The sequence below is a fragment of the Delphinus delphis genome, chromosome 17, assembly GCF_949987515.2.
Source record: "Delphinus delphis chromosome 17, mDelDel1.2, whole genome shotgun sequence".
In the NCBI taxonomy this organism is placed as follows: Eukaryota; Metazoa; Chordata; class Mammalia; order Artiodactyla; family Delphinidae; genus Delphinus; species Delphinus delphis.
The window spans coordinates 13,737,623-13,758,824 of record NC_082699.1 but is presented as its reverse complement, the minus strand read 5'-3'; the positions used below and the strand labels follow the sequence as shown (position 1 = coordinate 13,758,824).

The following is a 21,202-nucleotide window of genomic DNA, read 5'->3' as shown; positions in this document are numbered from 1 at the left end:
AAGATTCATCCCAAATGCAACTTCATTCACTTATTCATTCCTGTGCTCACTCAACAGCTACTTTTTCGAGAATCTACTGGTCAAGACACAGGGAGATGCTGAGGTAGAACAGGAAAGGGAGGGCAGTGTGACCAAGTGAACAACTTCTGCCCTCAATAAACTTCTAATTGAATTAGAGGGTAAGAGAAAACATAATTAGCAGTAATACAAAGAACACTTTCCGAAGACCTATTGAAAGTACTAAGCAAGAGCCTTCAGGCTAGAGAAGGAGGCAGCTTATTCTGCTAGGGAAAAAAAACAAAAATCATGTTTCCTTCATCTTGTATTCTTATTTTTTTTTAAGATTTTTGATGTGGACCATTTTTAAAGTCTTTATTGAATTTGTTACAATATTGCTTCTGTTATATGTTTTGGTTTTTTGGCCGTGAGGCAGGTGGGATCTTAGCTCCCCGACCAGGGATCGAACCCACACCCCCGTGTTGGTAGGTGAAGTATTAACCACTGGACCACCAGGGAAGTCCCATTCATCTCGTATTCTTGACTGGTAATTGGTTTATATACCTCCTACGAACATTTGCATTTTGCAAAGACGTTTAATGCCTTTCCCTCAAGCAACGGTTATCAACCTGTGGTGATTTTGTCCCTCAGGGCATATTTGGTAATGTCAAGAGTCATTTTTGATTGCCACGACTGGGAGAAGTGTTACTAGCATCTAGTGGGTAGAGTTGCTAAATGTCCTACAACACATTCCCCCACAGCAAAGAATTATCTGGTCCAAAATGTCAACAGTGCTGTGGCTGAGAAACCATGCCCTAATGCCATAAATAAGATGGAAGCTTAAAGGTTTACGGAAGTTCGAGCGGTAAAAGGCATTCTGGAAAGAGGTGAAGGGAATCCCTTAACACTTCTCAAATCATAACAGAGATCCAAGTAGAAATGGCAGTTACCTAAAACCAATCTCTTGTCATAAACCCTTAGGAGCTTATAGAAGGAAAAAATAAACCGTTCAATGTTTAAACAGTTAATATCATCAGGAAGTTGTCATGCTGTTTTTACCCATTGATTCCAGTTTTGTCTCCTGAACATATACAGACAAAAATATATGTTCCATACAATAATCTTTCATGTATTTGAAGACATAGGTCATGTTCCCCTTAAGTTTTATTTCTTAAATTTAGTATTTCTAAATATTTCAAACATTTCTCATTATCCTAGCCATTATGGCAATGACAATTGCATTTAGATTATTTCCAATTAAATGTTGAACTTCATCTTTATTCCTATGAAGGGTCATATTGTTCATCTTAAGTTCCAGGCTCTGTTTTTCAAAATTCTGATTATATCATCCATGAATTTTTAAAATATAGCTTGCCTTTCATCACCTAAGTCATTGGTAAAAATATTGACCAGGACATTTCTGGCACCAGCAAGTCACTGAGTACTGCCCTCCAGGCCTCACATCAGTCACCAGTGCATCCTCCTGGATAGGGTGGTCCAACAAGCTCCAAGTGACTGTACTATCACTCAATCCACATTTCTCTACCTTATATATAACCATCTTACGCATACGGAAGACTTTTCCAATTGCCTGGGAAAAAAATCTCAGGCTATGTCTCCTAAATGGATCGTATCAGTGAGCCTAGTTATCCTATATCAGAAAGGAAGATTGAGCTAGAGTGAAATGATTTGTTTTCAATAAACTCATAGTGGCTTCAGTGGCACAGATTTCCCACTCTAAGCACACAGATTTTATTCATCAACATTTCATCATAAATTCTCTGATTTTACTACAGAACAATTATTCTTGTCTTCTGCTGAATATACCTAGCCTACTACCTTGAAAATTAAAAATCCTTTTCCTGCCTCCCATACTTTGGCACTCTTATGTTCCAGCTTGGCAAGTCTGGCATGGGGATGAAGAGCAGGGATATTGATATAAAAATACCTGGGTTTGCATCCTAGCTCCTCTATGTGATCGATGTATGACCTTAAGCAAGTTAACCTCTCTTTGCTTCAATACCCTTATCATTAAAATGGAGCTAACAAAATTTCCACATAGGATTGTTGTGAGAATCAAATAAGATATATCCTGGTGCTTAGAATAGTGACTGACACATAGTAATTGTGGTTAGATGTCAGCTTATTATGACCTCAATCCAAGTTCTTTAAATTCAGAAGGATATAAGTGCTCTGGAACAAGAAACCTTTAACTGATTAAAAGTATAGTGCATTATTTTTTCTCATTTCTAGATCTTCAGCTTCCTCTTAATCAAGAACATCCTATTTTGTAGTTTTTTAAAGATAATCATTTTTGATAGAAAATATATCAGCAAAATAAAGGTAGAATTATTCCACTTTTTCCATGTCATCTGCTAAAATCTCACCATCTGCTCCCACCATGAGCTCTGTTCCATCATGACATTATTAGAACCTATACTTCCAATCTTTCAAAATATATGCAGAGAGAGAGAGAGAACAACACCTTTGGCTAGGTGGAAATAACAGTGATGTCTACACATAGTAACTGAATCAATTTCCTTGTCGAAGTATTTTTCTGTATTTCAGCAACCAATTTTAGCCAATTAATCTAATAGTGACCAGCAACAGCAAAGGGTAAATTGTACACAGTAAACTCATACTGGCGTCCACTGAGCATTGTTTCTCTTCCTTAGTACTCAGTGTTCTTTATTATACCACGCTTAACCATAAATCTTAGAATTTTAATATTAACCAATTAATCTTCTCTTCTTTCATTTAACAAGTAAAGTGATACACTGGCAACAAAAGCACAGAGCCAGAAGCAGAGGCCAGCTCCACATATTACACATTCATTCCAAACATGATGTTGGGGCCACTCAGCAAATCTCCTAGAATTGACACAAACAGCAATACATTTGGATGCAGAATACTAAACTGGCAAAAGTCATTGAATACACGTTCTTCTGATCCATTGCTTTTGCTGATATCTGTTCCCTCTGGAATTAAGGAACCCATTAAAACTTCAAAGAAATGGGCTGAGAAGTCTAAATTGATGTTGACTTGAGATGCAAACAAAATTTTAAATTAATAGTTTCAGAAAGCAGAATTTGAACAATTTCTGTCTGTAAAGATTTAGCTTTAGTTCAAGTTATAAAAATGGGTAAAACCTCCCATCCTATTGTATCTGCTGAGAAAGGGCACTGTGGTTAAGTGTCTCCTTATAAGTAGGACACACATCCGAATGGCAGACTGCTTAAAATACACCCATATCGATCCCAAAGTCTAGTATGTTGCTTTTAGTAAAACAGAAATACACCGGCCACCCTACTGGAAAAGCTACACGGCTTCATTTAGACTGCCTAATGATATAAACCTGGATTCCTTCATTCAGTAGTCTTCCAGCATATAGTTACTGCCAGAAAATTCTCTTGGGCACACTGCTGCAAAGTATTTATGGAGATGCCGGTGGCCATAGAAAGGATATGACCATAGAAAGAATCAGGATAGGCTCGGTGGAGGCAAGGGGAGGAGAGGTGAGGGAGTTTTTTCCTAATTTCTTCCCAGAAAGGTGCTCTGCTGCACACTCTACAACTTGAAGCACAAATTTAATGTGATAACTTAGAATCTTCATCATCCTCATATCGCAGGTGTAGATGTATATATTAGATCTAAAACCGTGAAGAAATCTTCCAGACACAAATATATTTCCTCTCAGTATGCAGCTTAAGAGGAATGTGCATTTTTAGTAATATTGAAAACTATAAACTTCAATATTAACACTGGAAGGAAAGTTTCATGATGGGGAAAGGTCTGAACCACAAAAGCAAGACATAGACCTCTGGAGCAACTCATGATAATCACAGTCACTGCCACATGGGTGTGAAGTAGGGAATGAAAGGATGGAGGGATGGAAGACATAATTTCATGGTTAACTCTTACCCAAATTTAGGCAAAAGTTTCTCTCCTTAATATGTTCCATACAGTACTGTTGAAATAGGTTCAGAATTTTCAGTAACATTTTTACTAAAGATTATGAAGTAAGAAAACCATGAACACAGTCATGATAATGATCTCAGATAATTTTACTTTCAAGCGTGCACTGGACCAAGGATGACAGCTACATCTTGCCTGTCTTTTGCATTTCCTAGTTCTTGGCCCAATGCCGTCCTTAACCTCTGCTGCACTGAATAGCTTCATAGATATCCAGACCCAATGTCTGGTCCAAAGGGAAAGATAATACTCTTCTTCTAATCACTAGAGTCATCCTCTCATTTTCTAATTCTTGTCTAATGAGGCCTTCTTTCCCAGGAAGGTGGAACTGGAAACAAATCCAAATGGCAAGGATGGAGACATATCAGAAGACATGATATGAAGTGAAAGTCGAAAATTCAGAATTGTCAGCAAATCGAAATTTGAATCCATAGAAGTGGATGAGCTCTAGGACTAAGCCCTGAGAATATTCAACATTTAAAGAGGAGGTGGAGGTGGAAGAGTTCCCAAAGGAGACAGAGAAGAAATGGCTTAAAGAGGCAGAAGGAGAACTAGGAGAGGATGGTGTTACAGGAGCCCAGGGAAAACAGCATCTCACTGCGTGGAATAGTTGGAAGGCCAGGGAGAATGGGAAAAGGAGATACCTCTGAAGCTAAGGCAATGCTGTCCAATTACATATTCTGCAATAATGGCAATAATCTATGTCTGCTGTGGTCAATTCAGCAGCCACATGTTACTACTGAGCTCTTAAAATATGGCTAGTGAGAATGAGGACTGAATTTTTAATTTCATTTCATTTAGTTTAAACAGTCACATGTGGCTAGTGGCTGCTGTATTGGACAGTGTGGAGAGTCTAAGCAGATAGCGGGCAAACTAGCCTAGTAGCTAAAAGTATGAGCTTTGATCATCAAAAAGACGAGATCACAAGTGTTGGTGAGGATGTGAAAAGGGAACGCTTGTACACTGTCGGTGGGAATGTAAACTGGTACAGCCAGTATGGAAACAGTATGGACATTCCTCAAAATATTAAAAGTAGAACTACCATACAATCCAGTAATCCCACTTCTGAGTATATATCCCAAAGAAATGAAAACAGGATCTCAAAGAGATATCTGCACTCCCCTGTTCACTGCAGCATCATTCACAATAGCCGAGATATGGAAACAACCTAAATATCTGTCAATGGATGAATGGATAAAGAAGATGCGGTGTACACACACACGTACACACACATACACACACATAGACACACACACAAGGACATTATTCAGCCATGAGAAAAGGAAATCATGCCATTTGCAACAACGTGGATGCACCCTGAAGGCATGATGCTAAGTGAAATAAGTCAGAGAAAGACAAATACTGTATGACATCACTTATATGTGGAGTCTAAAAAAGCCAAACTCATAGAAACAGAGAGTAGAATGGTGGCTACCAGAAGGGAAAACCAACACTTTGTGTACCTTAAACTTACACAGTATTATATGTCAGTTATATCTCAAAAAAGCTGAAAATATTCTAAAAATAAAAAAAATGTAAAAGTCTAAGCTTTGGACTCAGACATATCCCAGGTTCACGTCATCTCCCCCACTTATGCTCTGTATATTTGGGGAAAGTTATGTCAACTCTAGAGAGCTAAGATTCTTCACATGGGAAACAGGCATGATAAAACAATAGCGTTGTTAAAAGCATAAAACAACATAATACAGTACTGACTACACATGAAATGCAGGGATTTGGTGGGTTAATTAGAGCCTGGTTAGTTAACCCACAAAGGCCCTCTGGAAGATTGAAACTTAGAGCGGGACTTTTGAATACAGATTCATGAAGTTTATTGTTTTTCCTTTGGAGAGAATCATAGCCTAATCTTCCTCCTTCAGATAATGTGACAATTAAACTAGCCAAGGTAGTCAAGCTTTTTGTTGCATTTCTTATTATGCTGAAAAAATGCTGAAGTATTCTTTCATTAACCTATACTTGTACTAAATAACTGAAATCCTTCATACTTTAGTTCATGATAGTTTCTTCTACCATTCTTAACTGTAATTCCATCACCTCAAAGCCTTCTTTTCGCTAGGATAACTTATCTTACTAGCTTCCATCTTTTTGCTTACACTTTTGACCTAATTTATTAATATTGACCCTCAGGTGGAATTTAGCCTCAAGGCATAATTTGACATTCAAAAAGGAGTCAAAGATTTTTCCCAAAAACATCTGCTGAAGCAAGTGCATGTGTTGTAAATTTTGATTGCTTTGAATTGAATTCTTCTGAGCCTGGGTTTCAGTCCTGAGTTTCCTTCCAAATTGTCACACATATAAAATATTTGCTGAGCTCACCAATGTCTTAAGTATATCTATCCACCAAGTTGTACAACTAAATTCAGTTAGTGTGGCATAAAGTGGTTTTTTATGTCAATGAAATAGCAATGCATACAACAAGCCCCAGTTAGAACCAAGACATCTGGGACCTGCATTCATCCAATCTAAAAAAGCTTATTAACAGTTTTGCTGCCTTGACAGCCACGGAGCCAAATAAAGATAAAAACACACTATGTTGGAAGCAGAAGATTATCCTAATCAAAATGTCACTTCTGAAAATATCTTTTTTAAATGCCAATACTGTAAACAGAAATTTCCACAGTGACAATTAAACATAATTAAATGCTAGATTTCTCTTCATGTTTCTTTCATTCTCTACAACTTATTTTTCTGAACTGAAACTCAATTTCTCTTTCAAGTACATCTTGTTCCTGTCAGGGAAAAATGCAGCTAATATTTTTTAAATTTATCAAGTAAATTTAAAGGCATATTGGACCATATTTTAAAATCTCAAAGGCCCTGAAGGTATTTTCTCTAACCATAGAGCCTCGGATTAATATACAACAAGACAAAGGGTGAGGTGTAGACATATGTACCCATGAGGATCAGAAGGTACCCTGGCACAGCTGTATCTAAGACAGTAATTTGCTTTTTCTTAGTTTCTAGAAAGTGGCCTACACTGGTCAGTTTTTTTTTTTTTTTGGATTTTTAATATGTGTTTCTTTGTTTAAACAGGAACCAGTGACATGTGGAGAGAATCAGATAATGCTGCAAAGAGAAATGAAGGGAAGGTCCAAGCCATGGAAGCAATGGAAGGAAAGAAAATAGATGAACTTGGAGAGTCTCATCCACCAGAGGGCAGACAGCAGAAGCAAGAAGAACTACAATCCTGCAGCCTGTGGAACAAAAACCACATTCACAGAAAGATAGACAAGATGAAAAGGCAGACGTCTATGTACCAGATGAGGGAACAAGATAAAACCCCAGAAAAACAACTAAATGAAGTGGAGATAGGCAATCTTCCAGAAAAAGATTTCAGAATAATGATAGTGAAGATGATCTAGAACCCTGGGAAAAGAATGGAGGCAAAAATCGAGAAGATGCAAGAAATGTTCAACAAAGACCTAGAAGAATTAAAGAACAAACAAACAGAGATAAACAATACAATAACTGAAATGAAAACTACACTAGAAGAAATCAGGCTTCCCTGGTGGCGCAGTGGTTGGGAGTCCGCCTGCCGATGCAGGAGACACAGGTTCGTGCCCTGGTCTGGGCAGATCCCAAATGCCGTGGAACAGCTGGGCCCGTGAGCCATGGCCACTGAGTCTGCGTGTCCAGAGCCTGTGCTCTGCAACGGGAGAGGCCACAGCAGTGAGAGGCCCGCACACCGCAAAACAAAAAACAAAAAACAAAAAAAAACTACACTAGAAGGAATCAATAGCAGAATAACTGAGGCAGAAGAACGGATAAGTGACCTGGAAGACAAAATGGTGGAATTCACTGCCATGGAACAGAATAAAGAAAAAAGAATGAAAAGAAATGAAAACAGCCTAAGAGACCTCTGGAACAACATTAAATGCAACAACATTCGCATCATAGGGGTCCCAGAAGGAGAAGAGAGAGAGAAAGAATCCGAGAGAATAGTTGAAGGGATTATAGTCGAAAACTTCCCTAACATGGGAAAGGAAATAGCCATCCAAGTCCAGGAAGCACGCAGAGTCCCAGGCAGGATAAAACCAAGGACAAACACACCAAAACACATAGTAATCAAATTGACGAAAATTAAAGACAAAGAAAAACTACTGAAAGCAACAAGGGAAAAACAACAATAACATACAAGGGAACTCCCGTAAGGTTAACAGCTGATTTCTCGGCAGAAACTCTATAAGTCAGAAGGGAGTGGCATGATATATTTAAAGTGATGACAGGGAAGAACCTACAACCAATATTACACTACCCAGCATGGATCTGATTCAGATTCAACAGAGAAATCAAAAGCTTTACAGACAAGCAAAAGCTAAGAGAATTCAGCACCACCAAACCAGCTCTACAACAAATGCTAGAGGAACTTCTCTAAGTAGGAAACACAAGAGAAGAAAAGGACCTACAAAAACAAACCCAAAACAATTAAGAAAATGGTAATAGGAACATACATATCAATAATTACCTTAAATGTGAATGGATTAAATGCTCCAACCAAAAGACACAGGCTCGCTGAATGGATACAAAAACATGACCCATATATATGCTGTCTACAAGAGACCCACTTCAGACCTAGGGACACGTACAGACTGGAAGTGAGGGGATGGAAAAATATATTCCATGCAAATGGAAATCAAAAGAAAGCTGGAGTAGCAATACTCATGTCAGATAAAATAGACTATAAAATAAAGAATGGTACAAGAGACAAGGAAGGACACTACATAATGATCAAAGGATCAGTACAAGAAGAAGATATAACAATTATCAATATATAGGCACCCAACATAGGAGCACCTCAATACACAAGGCAACTGCTAACACTTATAAAAGAGGAAATCAACAGTAACACAGTAATAGCAGGGGACTTTAACACCTCACTTACACAAAAGGACAGATCATCTAAACAGAAAATTAATAAGGAAACACAAGCTTTAAAAAACACTATAGACCAGATAGATTTAATTGATATTTATAGGATATTCCATCCAAAAACAGCAGATTACACTTTCTTCTCAAGTGCAAACAGAAATTCTCCAGGATAGATCACATCTTTGGTCACAAATCAAGCCTCAGTAAATTTAGGAAAACTGAAATCATATCAAGCATCTTTTCTGACCACAATGCTATGAGATTAGAAATCAATTACAGGGAAAAAAATGTAAAAAACACAAAAATATGGAGGCTAAACAATATGTTACTAAATAACCAAGAGATCACTGAAGAAATCAAAGAAGAAATCAAAATATACCTAGAGACAAATGACAATGAAAACACGACAATCCAAAACCTATGGGATGCAGCAAAAGCAGTTCTAAGAGGGAAGTTTATAGCAATACAATCCTACCTCAAGAAACAAGAAAAATCTCAAATAAACAATCTAACCTTACACCTAAAGGAACTAGAGAAAGAAGAACAAACAAAACCCAAAGTTAGTAGAAGGAAAGAAATCATAAAGATCAGAGCAGAAATAAATGAAATAGAAACAAAGAAAATGATAGCAAAGATTAATAAAACTAAAAGCTATTTCTTTGAGAAGATAAACAAAATTGATAAACCATTAGCCAGACTCATCAAGAAAAAGAGGGAGAGGACTCAAATCAATAAAATTAGAAATGAAAAAGGATAAGTTACAACAGACACTGCAGAAATACAAAGCATCCTAGGAGACTACTATAGGCAACACTATGCCAATAAAATGGACAACCTGGAAGAAATGGACAAATTCTTAGAAAGGTGTAACCTTCCAAGACTGAACCAGGAAGAAATAGAAAATATGAACAGACCAATCACAAGTAATGAAATTGAAACTGTGATTAAAAATCTTCCAACAGGGCTTCCCTGGTGGCACAGTGGTTGAGAGTCCGCCTGCCAATGCAGGGGACATGGGTTCATGCCCCGGACTGGGAAGATCCCACGTGCCGCAGAGCAGCTGGGCCCGTAAGCCATGGCCACGGAGCCTGCACGTCTGGAGCCTGTGCTCCACAATGGGAGAAGCCAGAACAGTGAGAGCCCTGCGTACCACAAATAAAAATAAAAATAAAAAATAATCTTCCAACAAACAGAAGTCCAGGACCAGATGGTTTCACAGGTGAATTCTATCAAACATTTAGAGAAGAGCTAACATCCATCCTTCTCAAACTCTTCCAAAAAACTGCAGAGGAAGGAACACTCCCAAACTCATTCTACGAGGCCACTACCACCCTGATACCAAAACCAGGCAAAGATGTCACAAAAAAAGAAAGTTACAGACCATTATCACTGATGAATATAGATGCAAAAATCCTCAACAAAATACTAGCAAACAGAATCCAACAACACATTAAAAGGATCATACACCATGATCAAGTGGGACTTATCCCAGGGATGCAAGGATTCTTCAATATACACAAACCAATCAATGTGATACACCATATTAAGAAATTGAAGAATAAAAACAATATGATCATCTGATTAGATGCAAAAGAAGCTTTTCACAAAATTCAACACCAATTTATGATAAAAACTCTCCAGAAAGTGGGCATAGATGGAACCTACCTCAACATAATAAAGGCCATATATGACAAACCCACAGCAAATATCATTCTCAATGTTGAAAAGCTGAAAGCATTTCCTCTAAGATCAGGAAGAAGACAAGGATGTCCACTCTCACCACTATTATTCAACATAGTTTTGGAAGTCCTGGCCATGGAAATCAGAGAAGAAAAAGAAATAAAAGGAATACAAATTGGAAAAGAAGAAGTAAAACTGTCACTGTTTGCAGATTACATGATATTATACATAGAGACTCCTAAAAATGCCACCAGAAAACTACTAGAGCTAATCAATGAATTTGGTAAAGTAGCAGGATACAAAATTAATGCACAGAAATCTCTTGCATTCCTATACACTAATGATGAAAAATCTGAAAGAGAAATTAAGGAAACACTCCCATTTACCATTGCAACAAAAAGAATAAAATACCTAGGAATAAACCTACTTAAGGAGACAAAAGACCTGTATGCAGAAAACTATAAGACAATGATGAAAGAAATTAAAGATGATACAAACAGATGGAGAGATATAACATGTTCTTGGATTGGAAGAATCAACATTGTGAAAATGACTATACTACCTAAAGCAATCTACAGATTCAATGCAATCCCTATCAAACCACTAATGGCATTTTTCACAGAACTAGAACAAAAAATTTCACAGTTTGTATGGAAACACAAAAGACCCCGAATAGCCAAAGCAATCTTGAGAAAGAAAAACGGAGCTGGACAAATCAGGCTCCCAGATTTCAGATTATACTACAAAGCTACAGTAATCAAGACAGTATGGTACTGGCACAAAAACAGAAATATAGATCAATGGAACAGGATAGAAAGCCCAGAGATAAACCCATGCACATATGGTCACCTTATTTTTGATAAAGGAGGCAAGAATATACAATGGAGAAAAGACAGCCTCTTCAATAAGTGGTGCTGGGAAAACTGGACAGCTACATGTAAAAGAATGAAATTAGAACAATCCCTAACATCATTCACGAAAAATAAACTCAAAGTGGATTAGAGACCTAAATGTAAGACTGGACACTATAAAACTCTTAGAGGAAAACATAGGAAGAACACTCTTTGACATAAATCACAGCAAGATCTTTTTTGATCCACCTCCTAGAGTAATGGAAACAAAAACAAAAATAAACAAATGGGACCTAATGAAACTTAAAAGCTTTTGCAAAGCAAAGGAAACTATAAACAAGATGAAAAGACAACCCTCAGACTGGGAGAAAATATTTGCAAATGAATCAACGGACAAAGGATTAGTCTCCAATATATATAAACAGCTTATGCAGCTCAATACTAAAAAACAAACAATCCAATCAAAAAATGGTCAGGGGCTTCCCTGGTGGCACAGTGGTTAAGAATCCACCTGCCAATTTGGGGGACACGGGTTTGAGCCCTGGTCCAGGAAGATCCCACATGCCGCGGAGCAAATAAGCCGGTGTGCCACAACTACTGCATCTGCACTCTAGAACCCACGAGCCACAACTACGGAAGCCTGGAAGCCCACGCACCTAGAGCCCGTGCTCTGCAACAAGAGAAGCCACTGCAATGGAAGCCGGCGCACTGCAACAAAGAGAAGCCCCGGCTCCCTGCAACTAGAGAAAGCCCACGTGCAGCAACGAAGACCCAACGTAGCCATAAATAAATAAATAAATAATAGACAGTCTGATTCTTGCCACCAGGAATGGACTGGGTTTGGGATTGACAGCTAAAGTAATGCTGGGGACTTCCCTGGTGGTTCAGTGGTTAAGAATCCGCCTGCCAATGCAGGGGACACAGGTTCAAGCCCTGGTCCGGGAGGATCCCACATGCCTCGGTGCAACTAAGCCCGTGTGTCACAACTACTGAGCCTGCGCTCTAGAGCCCGCGAGCCACAAATACTGAAGCCTGTGGGCCTAGAGCCCGTGCTCTACAGTAAGAGAAGCCGCCACACTGAGAAGCCCTCCCACTGCAACAAAGAGTAGCCCGCCCTCACCGCAACTGGAGAAACATGCGCAGTGGAGAAGACCCAATGCAGCCTAAATAAATAAATAAATAAAAAATTAATATCTACTTCTAGATACAAGACATGACATAATATATGAACTGACACCTATTGTCTGCAGATTACTGATGCACACACATCCTTCACTGTGGAACGGTCCTCTCTCCCTCTGGATAGACTGTCCTGTAGTACTGGGAGTGCACACAAAAATGGTATAGAAAGCAGAGGCCCTATTCAGACCAGTCACACACATCAGTCCACGTTTTTAAGTTTTTTTTTTTTGACTGCACGGCATGTGGCGTCTTATTTCCCCGACCAGGGATCGAACCTGTGTCTCCTGCATTGGAAGCACAGAGACTTAACTACTGGATCACCAGGGAAGTCCCAGTCCACTTTTTTAACCTATGCATTTTAGTGCTCTAAAATTCCCTCTCCGCACTGCTTGAGCTGTGTCTCATAAATTTTGACATACCTTCCTTTTCATTGTTAGATGGGTTTTTATTTCCTTGCGATTTCTTCTTTGACAAGTAGATTATGTAGAAGCGTGTCGCACCGTTTCCCAGTGTTTTGGGAATCTTCCTGTGTTCCTTCTATTACTGATTTCTAGTTTCATCCCACTGTGATGGAGAAAACACCTTGTATGTTTTCTATTGAGGATTGTTTCGTGGTTCAGGGAATGGTCTATCTCTGTATGCATTCCATGCCACTTGAAAGGAATGTGCATTCTGATACTGTTGCATGGAGTGGTCTACAAATGTCAACTAGACCCTGTTGTCTGATGTGCTGTTGAGTTCTTCTATGGTGTTTCTGAATTTCTGCCTAGTTGTTCTCTCAATTGTCAAGAGAGGGGTTTTGAAGTCTTGAACTATAATTACAGATTTGTCTATTTCTCTTCTTAGTTCTATCAGTTTCTGCTTCACACAGTCTGCAGCTCTGCTGCTCAGTGCATACACACTCAGGATTGCTCTTTTTCTTGGTGGGTTGACCCTTCTATTATTACAAAATGACAATTCCTGTCTCTGATAATTTTCTATCCTCTAAAGTCTACTTTATCTGACATTTACATAGCCACTCCTGCTTTCCTTTGATGTTTGCATAATATTTTTTCCATTCTTTTACTTTTATCCTGCCTGTATCTTTGTATTTGAAGTGAGTTTCTTAGTCGGGTCATGTTTTTTAATCCACTCTGACAATCTCTTTTAACTGGTATACTTAGACCATTGCATTTAATTGAATTAGCGACATATTAGGGCTAAAGTCTGTCATGTTATTTATTTTTTTTCTGTTTGTTCTCTCTGCTTTATTTTTTTCTTTTTCCTATTCCTGGAGGTTACTTGAACATTTTTTTAAATTCCATTTTTATTTATCTACCGTTTTTGAGGGCATCTTTTTTATAGTTTTTTAGTGCTTGCTCTAGGTATTACATTATACATATACAATTAGTCAACAGGTATTGTCATTTTATCAGTTCAAGTGAAGTAGAGAAACCTTACCTTCTTTGCACCTCTTAACCCTTCCTTGATTATAATACAATTTTCTTAAGTACTTCCTCTACATACTTTTAGAACCTCACCTGACATTGTTATAATTGTGCTTCAATCATGACATAATTTAGAAAATTCAAGAGGAGAAGGAAAACATATTATATTTACTCATATTTTTGCACTCTCCATGTTCTTTCTTCCTTCCTGATGTTCTAAACTTCCTTATTCTTTCATCATTTCCTTTCTGTTTAGAGAACTTCCTTTAGCCATACTTTTAGGGAAGGCCTGCTGGTGACAAATTCTCTTGATTCCCCTTTCATTTGTGAAGGATATTTTCTCTAATGGAATCCTAGGTTCTTTTTTTTCAGCACTTGAAAAATATTGTGCCACTTCCCTTGGACCTCCATGGGCTGATGAGAAATCTGGTGTCATTCTAATTGCTTTTTCCTCTATAGGTAGAATGTTGCGTTTCTCTGGCTGCTTTCAAGATTTTTCTTGTCTTTCTTCCCCAGAAATTTAATTTCGATGTGTCTTGGCACGGATTTCATGGCAGGGGTGGCCTTGTTACCACTGGACCACAAGTCCTGAGTCTTCTCTAGGCCTCTTCTGACACAACCCCAATGGGGAGGGAGAGGAATGCCTTATTACTGTCAGGAGTGGGAGGAGGCCAGCCTCCCTACATGGTCTCCACTGACATTGGCCTCAGATCGGGGGTAAGAGTGAGGCAACAATGTAAAATCAAATTAAAACCACAATGAGATACCACACAAGCCAGTTAGAATGGCTGTTATTAAAAAGACAGATGATATCAAGTTTGGGTGAGAATAGTGAACTGAAACTCTCACACACAGTTGGTAGGAACGTAAAACTGTACAAGCTTCAAAACTAGTGGCTAATGTCTTAAAAAGTTAAACATACACCTACTATATGATCCATCCAACCTATTCCAGGTCCCCAAGAGAAACAAAAGTATAAATCCATACAAAATACTAATTCAGCAATAAAAAGAAGTAAACTACTGATACAGGATGCAACATGGGCGAATTGCAAAATAATGATGTCAAGTACAAAATGATATACACCTTCCCCCAAAAAAGGAGCATAGAGTATGATTCTATTTATACAAAACTCTAGAAATGGAAAAACAACCTTAGTGACAAAAAGGAGATCAGTGGTTGCCTGGGGATGTGGAAGAAGTAAAGAAAGGTAGGAGGGAGGTATTACAAAGAGGTATTCCAGACAGCAGGAAGGAGGACAGGCATATGAGATGTCCCAGCTGAGTCCATGTATTTTAGGTACCTTCCAGGAAATTGCAAACATTTTCACTACATATCATTGACTCTATGACACTCGATCATATGTAGGTGCAAAGGAGATGCCACCACTCATAAACAAACAGAAACAGTATCTCCGCCTCAGCACCCTTTCTTGTGTTCCAGCACTCTTATGCATTTATTTTTTTAATATTTTTGCTGATATTTCAATAAAATTTTGAGAGGGAGTAGAGGAAAATGCATATGCTTAATTAACCAGAATTATAAATTTTCTTTACTCAGAATTTTAGTTTATTATTCATTGGTTGCCATGTATAAATCATTGATAACAATTCTTAACTACACTCACATAATTTAATGTTTAAAGAAACCCAATGGATGAATTATTTTGTAAATGCTCATTTCCTAGATGTCCTTTTCTATTTTTAATATTTTTAAAAATTTTGAAATAATTTTAAACTTACAGAAAAAGTATGTGAACAACACAAAGGACTCCATATACCCTTCACCTAGAGACCCCATTCAAGTTTCGCTAACTTTTCCAAAAATGTCCTTCATAGCAAAATTATCAACTCTAGAAACATATTTTGCACTTACTTGTCACGTCTCTTCAGTCTGAGACCTCCCTTGACTTTCATGATCTTAACATTTTTTAAGACTCCAGATAAGCAGAATTTCCCCATCAAGCTTATCAGATATTTTCCCATTATTCAATTCAAGTCATGCATGATGGGCAGGAATATTACAGAAGCGATGCCATGTTGTTTTAAATGCATCCTAAGAGGGGGCACAACACTTGAGTAAAGTAGCGTCTGCCAGGTTTCTTCACTACAGAGTTACTTTTTTCCCTTTTATAATTAACGTCTATTTTGTGGAAAGATACTAGAGATTATGTAACATCTCATTCCTCATCCAACTTTCACCCATTAGTTTTAGCATTGATTAATGTTTCTTGCCCGAATTATTACTAAGATGGTTGCCAAGTAGTGATTTTCTAATTCCATCATCCCTTCCAGTTTTATTAATTGGCATTGTACTTATGATAAGGTAAAGCTTTCTCTTCTCCCCATAAATTGAACACATTCATGTATCCCATGAATGTGTGGAATAAAATATTCCTATTTTATACAGTAAGATAATGTTACTATCATTCTTTATTTTGCTTCTTAAATTGTCCCAGATTTAGTTAATAGGAGCCTCTTCAAGCTGGCTTCTACGTCCTTTGGACATGTTCCTATCATTCTTTGACCACTTCCTTACTTTTTAGCGTAATAAGATGTTCCAGGTTCATCTTGTATTTCCCAGTGCCAAGCCGTTAATTAACCATTTCTCCAAGGATACCTGGTTCCACTTAATGGGGAATATCATTTAGAACACAAATCTGGTTGCTACGGTTGACCAGTTGATGAGTCCACCTCATAACATATATGCCAAATCAGTTAACACAAATTTAGACTATGTGAGTAGAGGTATTAAACACAGAAGGTTGTAGAGTGATTCCATTCTACTTGGAGTGGGTCAGACCACATTTGGGAAAATGCAGTGAACTTAGTTTGCCACATCTTCAATAGACAGAGATTTAAAAATTCCATGGAGATTGTATGAAGACCGCATTATTCTGCTTTTTAAAAATTGTAGTATAGTTGATTTATAATGTTGTATTAGTTTCAGGTATACAGCAAAGTGATTCATATATATTTATCAAGATATAATCTTTTTCAGATTCTTTTCCATTATGGGTTATTATAAGATATTAAGTATAGTTCCCTGTGGTATAACTTGTTGTTTATCTATTTTCTATATAGTGGTGTGTATCTGTTAATCCCAAACTCCTAACTTATTCCTCCCTCTCCCCCTTTCCCCTTTGGTAACCATAAATTTGTTTTCTATGTCTGTGGGTCTGTTTCTGTTTTGTAAATAAGTTCATTTGTATCAATTTTTAGATTCCACATATAAGTGATATCATATGGTGCAGGATTTCCCACTCTTGTGAGTGTGACTAGGCCGGAACCAAGACATATGGCCGCCCTGAGCACCATTCCAACCCATAATTTTCAAATAATTATCCTATTTAACAAGATGAGAGAAACTGAAAATTGTATACTTCTTGGTATTAAAAATAATGAATTTATTGCAACGTTTCACATCATATAACCTCTTGAGAATTAAGTTAAACTGCTTACAATATAAAGAAAGTAGATGGCTTGATCCTAATAAGCAACAGAATTTCTGATCACCAAGTTGTTTGACTGTTAGGTGCCTAGCCCTAGGCTTTGAGATCAGTCTTACGTTTGCCCCATGTATCTTACCTACGTATGTTGCAAAAATATTCTACTTTGGTGGCAGCCAAACCATTTCACATCTTGCCAGTTAAGTGAGGAGCTATGTGTGAAATCTATATTAAGATTATAGTTCTAACTTATTGTAGCAACATCAAGCATTCGTTATAGATTGATGCCAGACTGCTAACTACTTGCCTGCCCTGAGCAAGCCAATGAGAGCACTAAAAGTATTATATCTTACAAACATTTCAAAGAGTTTGTGGAATCTAAGTCATTATTGCCATTTTCACCTTATAGCTTCATACTATTTAATTAAAATATCATTACCCAAGACTCTAATGCAACGATTTCTAGGCATGGTTTTGTAATGCCTCAAAATATCTTCAAACATAGTTAAAGGTAGTGTAAATGTATACTTCTAAATCACCTGGAAACAAGACTAATTTCACTCTAAAGTAGTTTTTGAAACACCATATTGTGTGCAGCACTTTGATAAGCTTCTCAAATGATAAAATGTTAGAAATAAATAAACTAAGTAAGAAATAAACTAAACTAAGTAAACTGTACAGGTTTAAGAAAAAATGAGATGTAAGTATCCTCAATACCAGTATATGTTACCTTTGCTACTGTTTGGGCCGGGGCACGAACCCATGTCCCCTGCATCGGCAGGCGGACTCTCAACCACTGCGCCACCAGGGAAGCCCTTTGCTACTGTTTTAAATAACATTCATGTGCTCTCTTTAAAGTGCCTCGCTTCAGTGAGTTTTCTTAAAACAGACCTAGCTAACAAAATCTGTAAAGGGAACATATTGTCAGATCTTATATATTTTCAAAACTAAAGTAAAGCTATGTCACTAATGCCAGTGCCTCAGCACTGGCATTAGTGACATAAAATCACCACAGTGACAAAAAATCACCACAAAGCACAGATAATAAAACTTGGTACCACCTATTTCAATTTGTAACTGGTAAATGGAGATTTTAGCTTGTGTCACTGTTTCTTACAATGTAGCCCAGGAATTAAATATGTGACCATCATTTGTGCTACTTCTTACTAAATTCAGGTTCCTAGGCTCCTCTTCTGATCTCTTGAAGCAATTTTTATGAGAACTATTAACCAAAGGCCTGGGAGCTTTGAGGAGAATGATAGATCAATATGTCCATTTTACACTAGTTCCACTGGTTTTCAAGTATGAGGAGACTTTCCAGTTTTGTAAAGTACATGTAATTCTGCTCTCAAAACGAAGTTCTCTCATGATCAAAACTGTTGCATAAGGACGTGATTTCAGTAGAAGAGAACTTATCCATTTTCTCCCTTTAATTATTTAAAGTGCACATCAACCCTTAAAAATTAACTACTCATCACTGCAATCCAAGCTAATGGGCATGTATGTAATATGTTACCAAAAAAATGAATAAAATACAAAGCATATACTTTTGTCCTTGTTTGTTTTTTAGTGAGGAGGTCTAATGATTTTATGAAACAATTCTGCCATCCCTTAAGATTCAGCAGTGGAACTGAAAAAGTGAGCATTTAAAACCAAGTTGGATTTATTTCCTAATTATGTATATAGAAAGTTTACATACATTCCAAACTCTATTACTGTCACTTGGAGAGAATCTTGGGAATTATAAAAGTCAGCAAATGAGAATAGCATCTATTAAAAACAATTCATTTATTCTCCCTAGGAAAATGTACTTATATTCTAGAGAAGAAACCCTCTAAATGTATTTATTTTATGTTTCTTTTGATACAATTAACACACTGTGCCACAGAGGGTTATTATATTTCTCCTTTAAATACAGTGTATAGTCTCTAATCTTTACACTAAAGGCAAAGAAAGGAATTCTAGTAGCTCCAGCAATTCTACTCCGCTTTTGTATATGCACTTCCTTTGCTAACACTTTTCGCAAAAACAAGAATCAAGACATATATTGTAGGACTTTATGACTATACAACAGTGATTCTCAGTTGAGATAATGGTCATATCTCCCAAGACAGTACATGGTTAACTTAAAAGTTGGTCAGAAAAACAAGGGATTTTGCAAATCTTGGTTATGTGAAACCCGTTATGATCACACCCTTGTCCGCTCCCTTTTTGTGCTGGGACATTAATTCGCAGTCTTATTTTCTCTGCAGTTATCATTCTCCTCTCTTCAGTCCTGGAGAAGTGTTCCATCCTCTGCTATCTCTTTCCTCCTGCCTCGTTTCAGCCTTAAGACACCGCGGTCATGTAAACGCCCAAGTATGACCACAACGGATTTTTTTTGGCGGGGGGGCGGGGATCTCGACCCTCCCACGTCCTCTCGCAGCAGGTCCGTGCCCAGCTGGACGGTTGGACAGGAAAGGAGGGGACCGTGGGCGTCCCTCCCCGCTGGCCTCTGCAGCTACCCAGCGCCCTGGCAACCGGAGGGACGCTTTGCCGGTGCCTGGTTTCAGTCCCCCGTTCTCATTTTCTCCTGTTCTCCCACTTTTCCATTCTCCTACTGTATTTTTGTCATCAATTCTTTGATGGCGAGAGAAAACAGCTCAGAGCTGTCTCCTTCCCATAAATACGCGTGTGCTTTTCCCGAACCTTTCTCTGCCCCCTCTCTCCCCCTAACACAGGTAGGGGGGCCGCAAGGCAAAGGATTCTCCTTTCATCCAGAGACCCATGTCAGCGCCTCAGCTTGGCAATTTCATTCCACACGCCCGCACCTACAGAAGCCTACTTCCTACCAGTTCAGTTTTCTCCCAGGTAACCTTATTCCATCCCATTGCTAAGCACTTCCTCCACCTTTTACGGGTTCTACTACTGCCTACGTTTGGGGAAAAACGCGCAAGACAGTGTGAATTCCAGGAAGAAAGTGAGCGTGTGTAAGGCTGAGTGTGTGCATCCGTCTGTCTCAGCCTGTCCGGGCCCCGTGCATGTGGTTGCAAGGTGCAAGACAGTCAGACACCTCAAACTTGCCATGCCAGGATAAGGCTTGTCCCTCCAGAGCTTACCTGTCCGCGCCCAAGTAACCGAAGAACCGCCCGCGCGGCCGCGTTCCAGGACACCTGGCCCGGACAGAGAGAGAGAACTGGGGCCACAGGGGCGTCCCTCCCGCGCATCTCTTCTGTCTCCCTCCTTCCCTCCGGGGTGTCCGGAACCCCCCAAAGACAAACGGGACCGCCCGCACCTGCAGCGCCTTACCTCAAACAGGGGACCGATCTTGTTCTTCTCCAGGTAAGCCTGGATCCGGGATTGCTGATGAGAGGCCATGGAGAGACCGATGGGCCGCGGAGAGTGCGGGAGACCGCGCGGCCGTGCGCCTCTGCCCGGGGACACCCCTGCTTTCCCCTGGACCGGGGCCGGGACAGGAGCTCAGGAGCCCGGGCTCCCCCGGCGCGGCGCGGCGCGGCGAGCTCGGCTCCCGGCGCGGACGTGGGCTGCAGCCGCTGGAGCCGCGAGCGCGTGGGGCGCCGAGAGCCGGAAGCCGGGGCGCGGCGCCGCCAACTCAGACAACTCGGAGGCGAAGGGAGCACTCATTCATCGCGCTCTCCTCCTCCCCGAGCCCCACGGCTCTCCGCCGCGCCCGCGCGGGGGCACCTGGAGCAGAGGTTCCAGGTTCCTGTCTCTCTGGGCAGCAGCGGCGGGAATCAGGGGGCGGGAGGCGAGCC

General features: G+C 39.2%; 1 protein-coding gene across 1 annotated transcript in view; it reads right to left on the bottom strand.

Annotated features, from left to right (window-relative positions):
* C17H8orf34 (chromosome 17 C8orf34 homolog) overlaps positions 1-20,947 on the bottom strand; it is a 344,433-nt gene extending 323,486 nt beyond the window's left edge. Inside the window, exon 1 of the mRNA XM_059995457.2 lies at positions 20,736-20,947. Within this exon, the coding sequence (XP_059851440.2) occupies positions 20,736-20,804 (69 nt within the window). The 5' untranslated portion in view covers positions 20,805-20,947. The remainder of the gene's footprint in view (positions 1-20,735) is intronic.
* Positions 20,948-21,202: the final 255 nt, after the last annotated feature.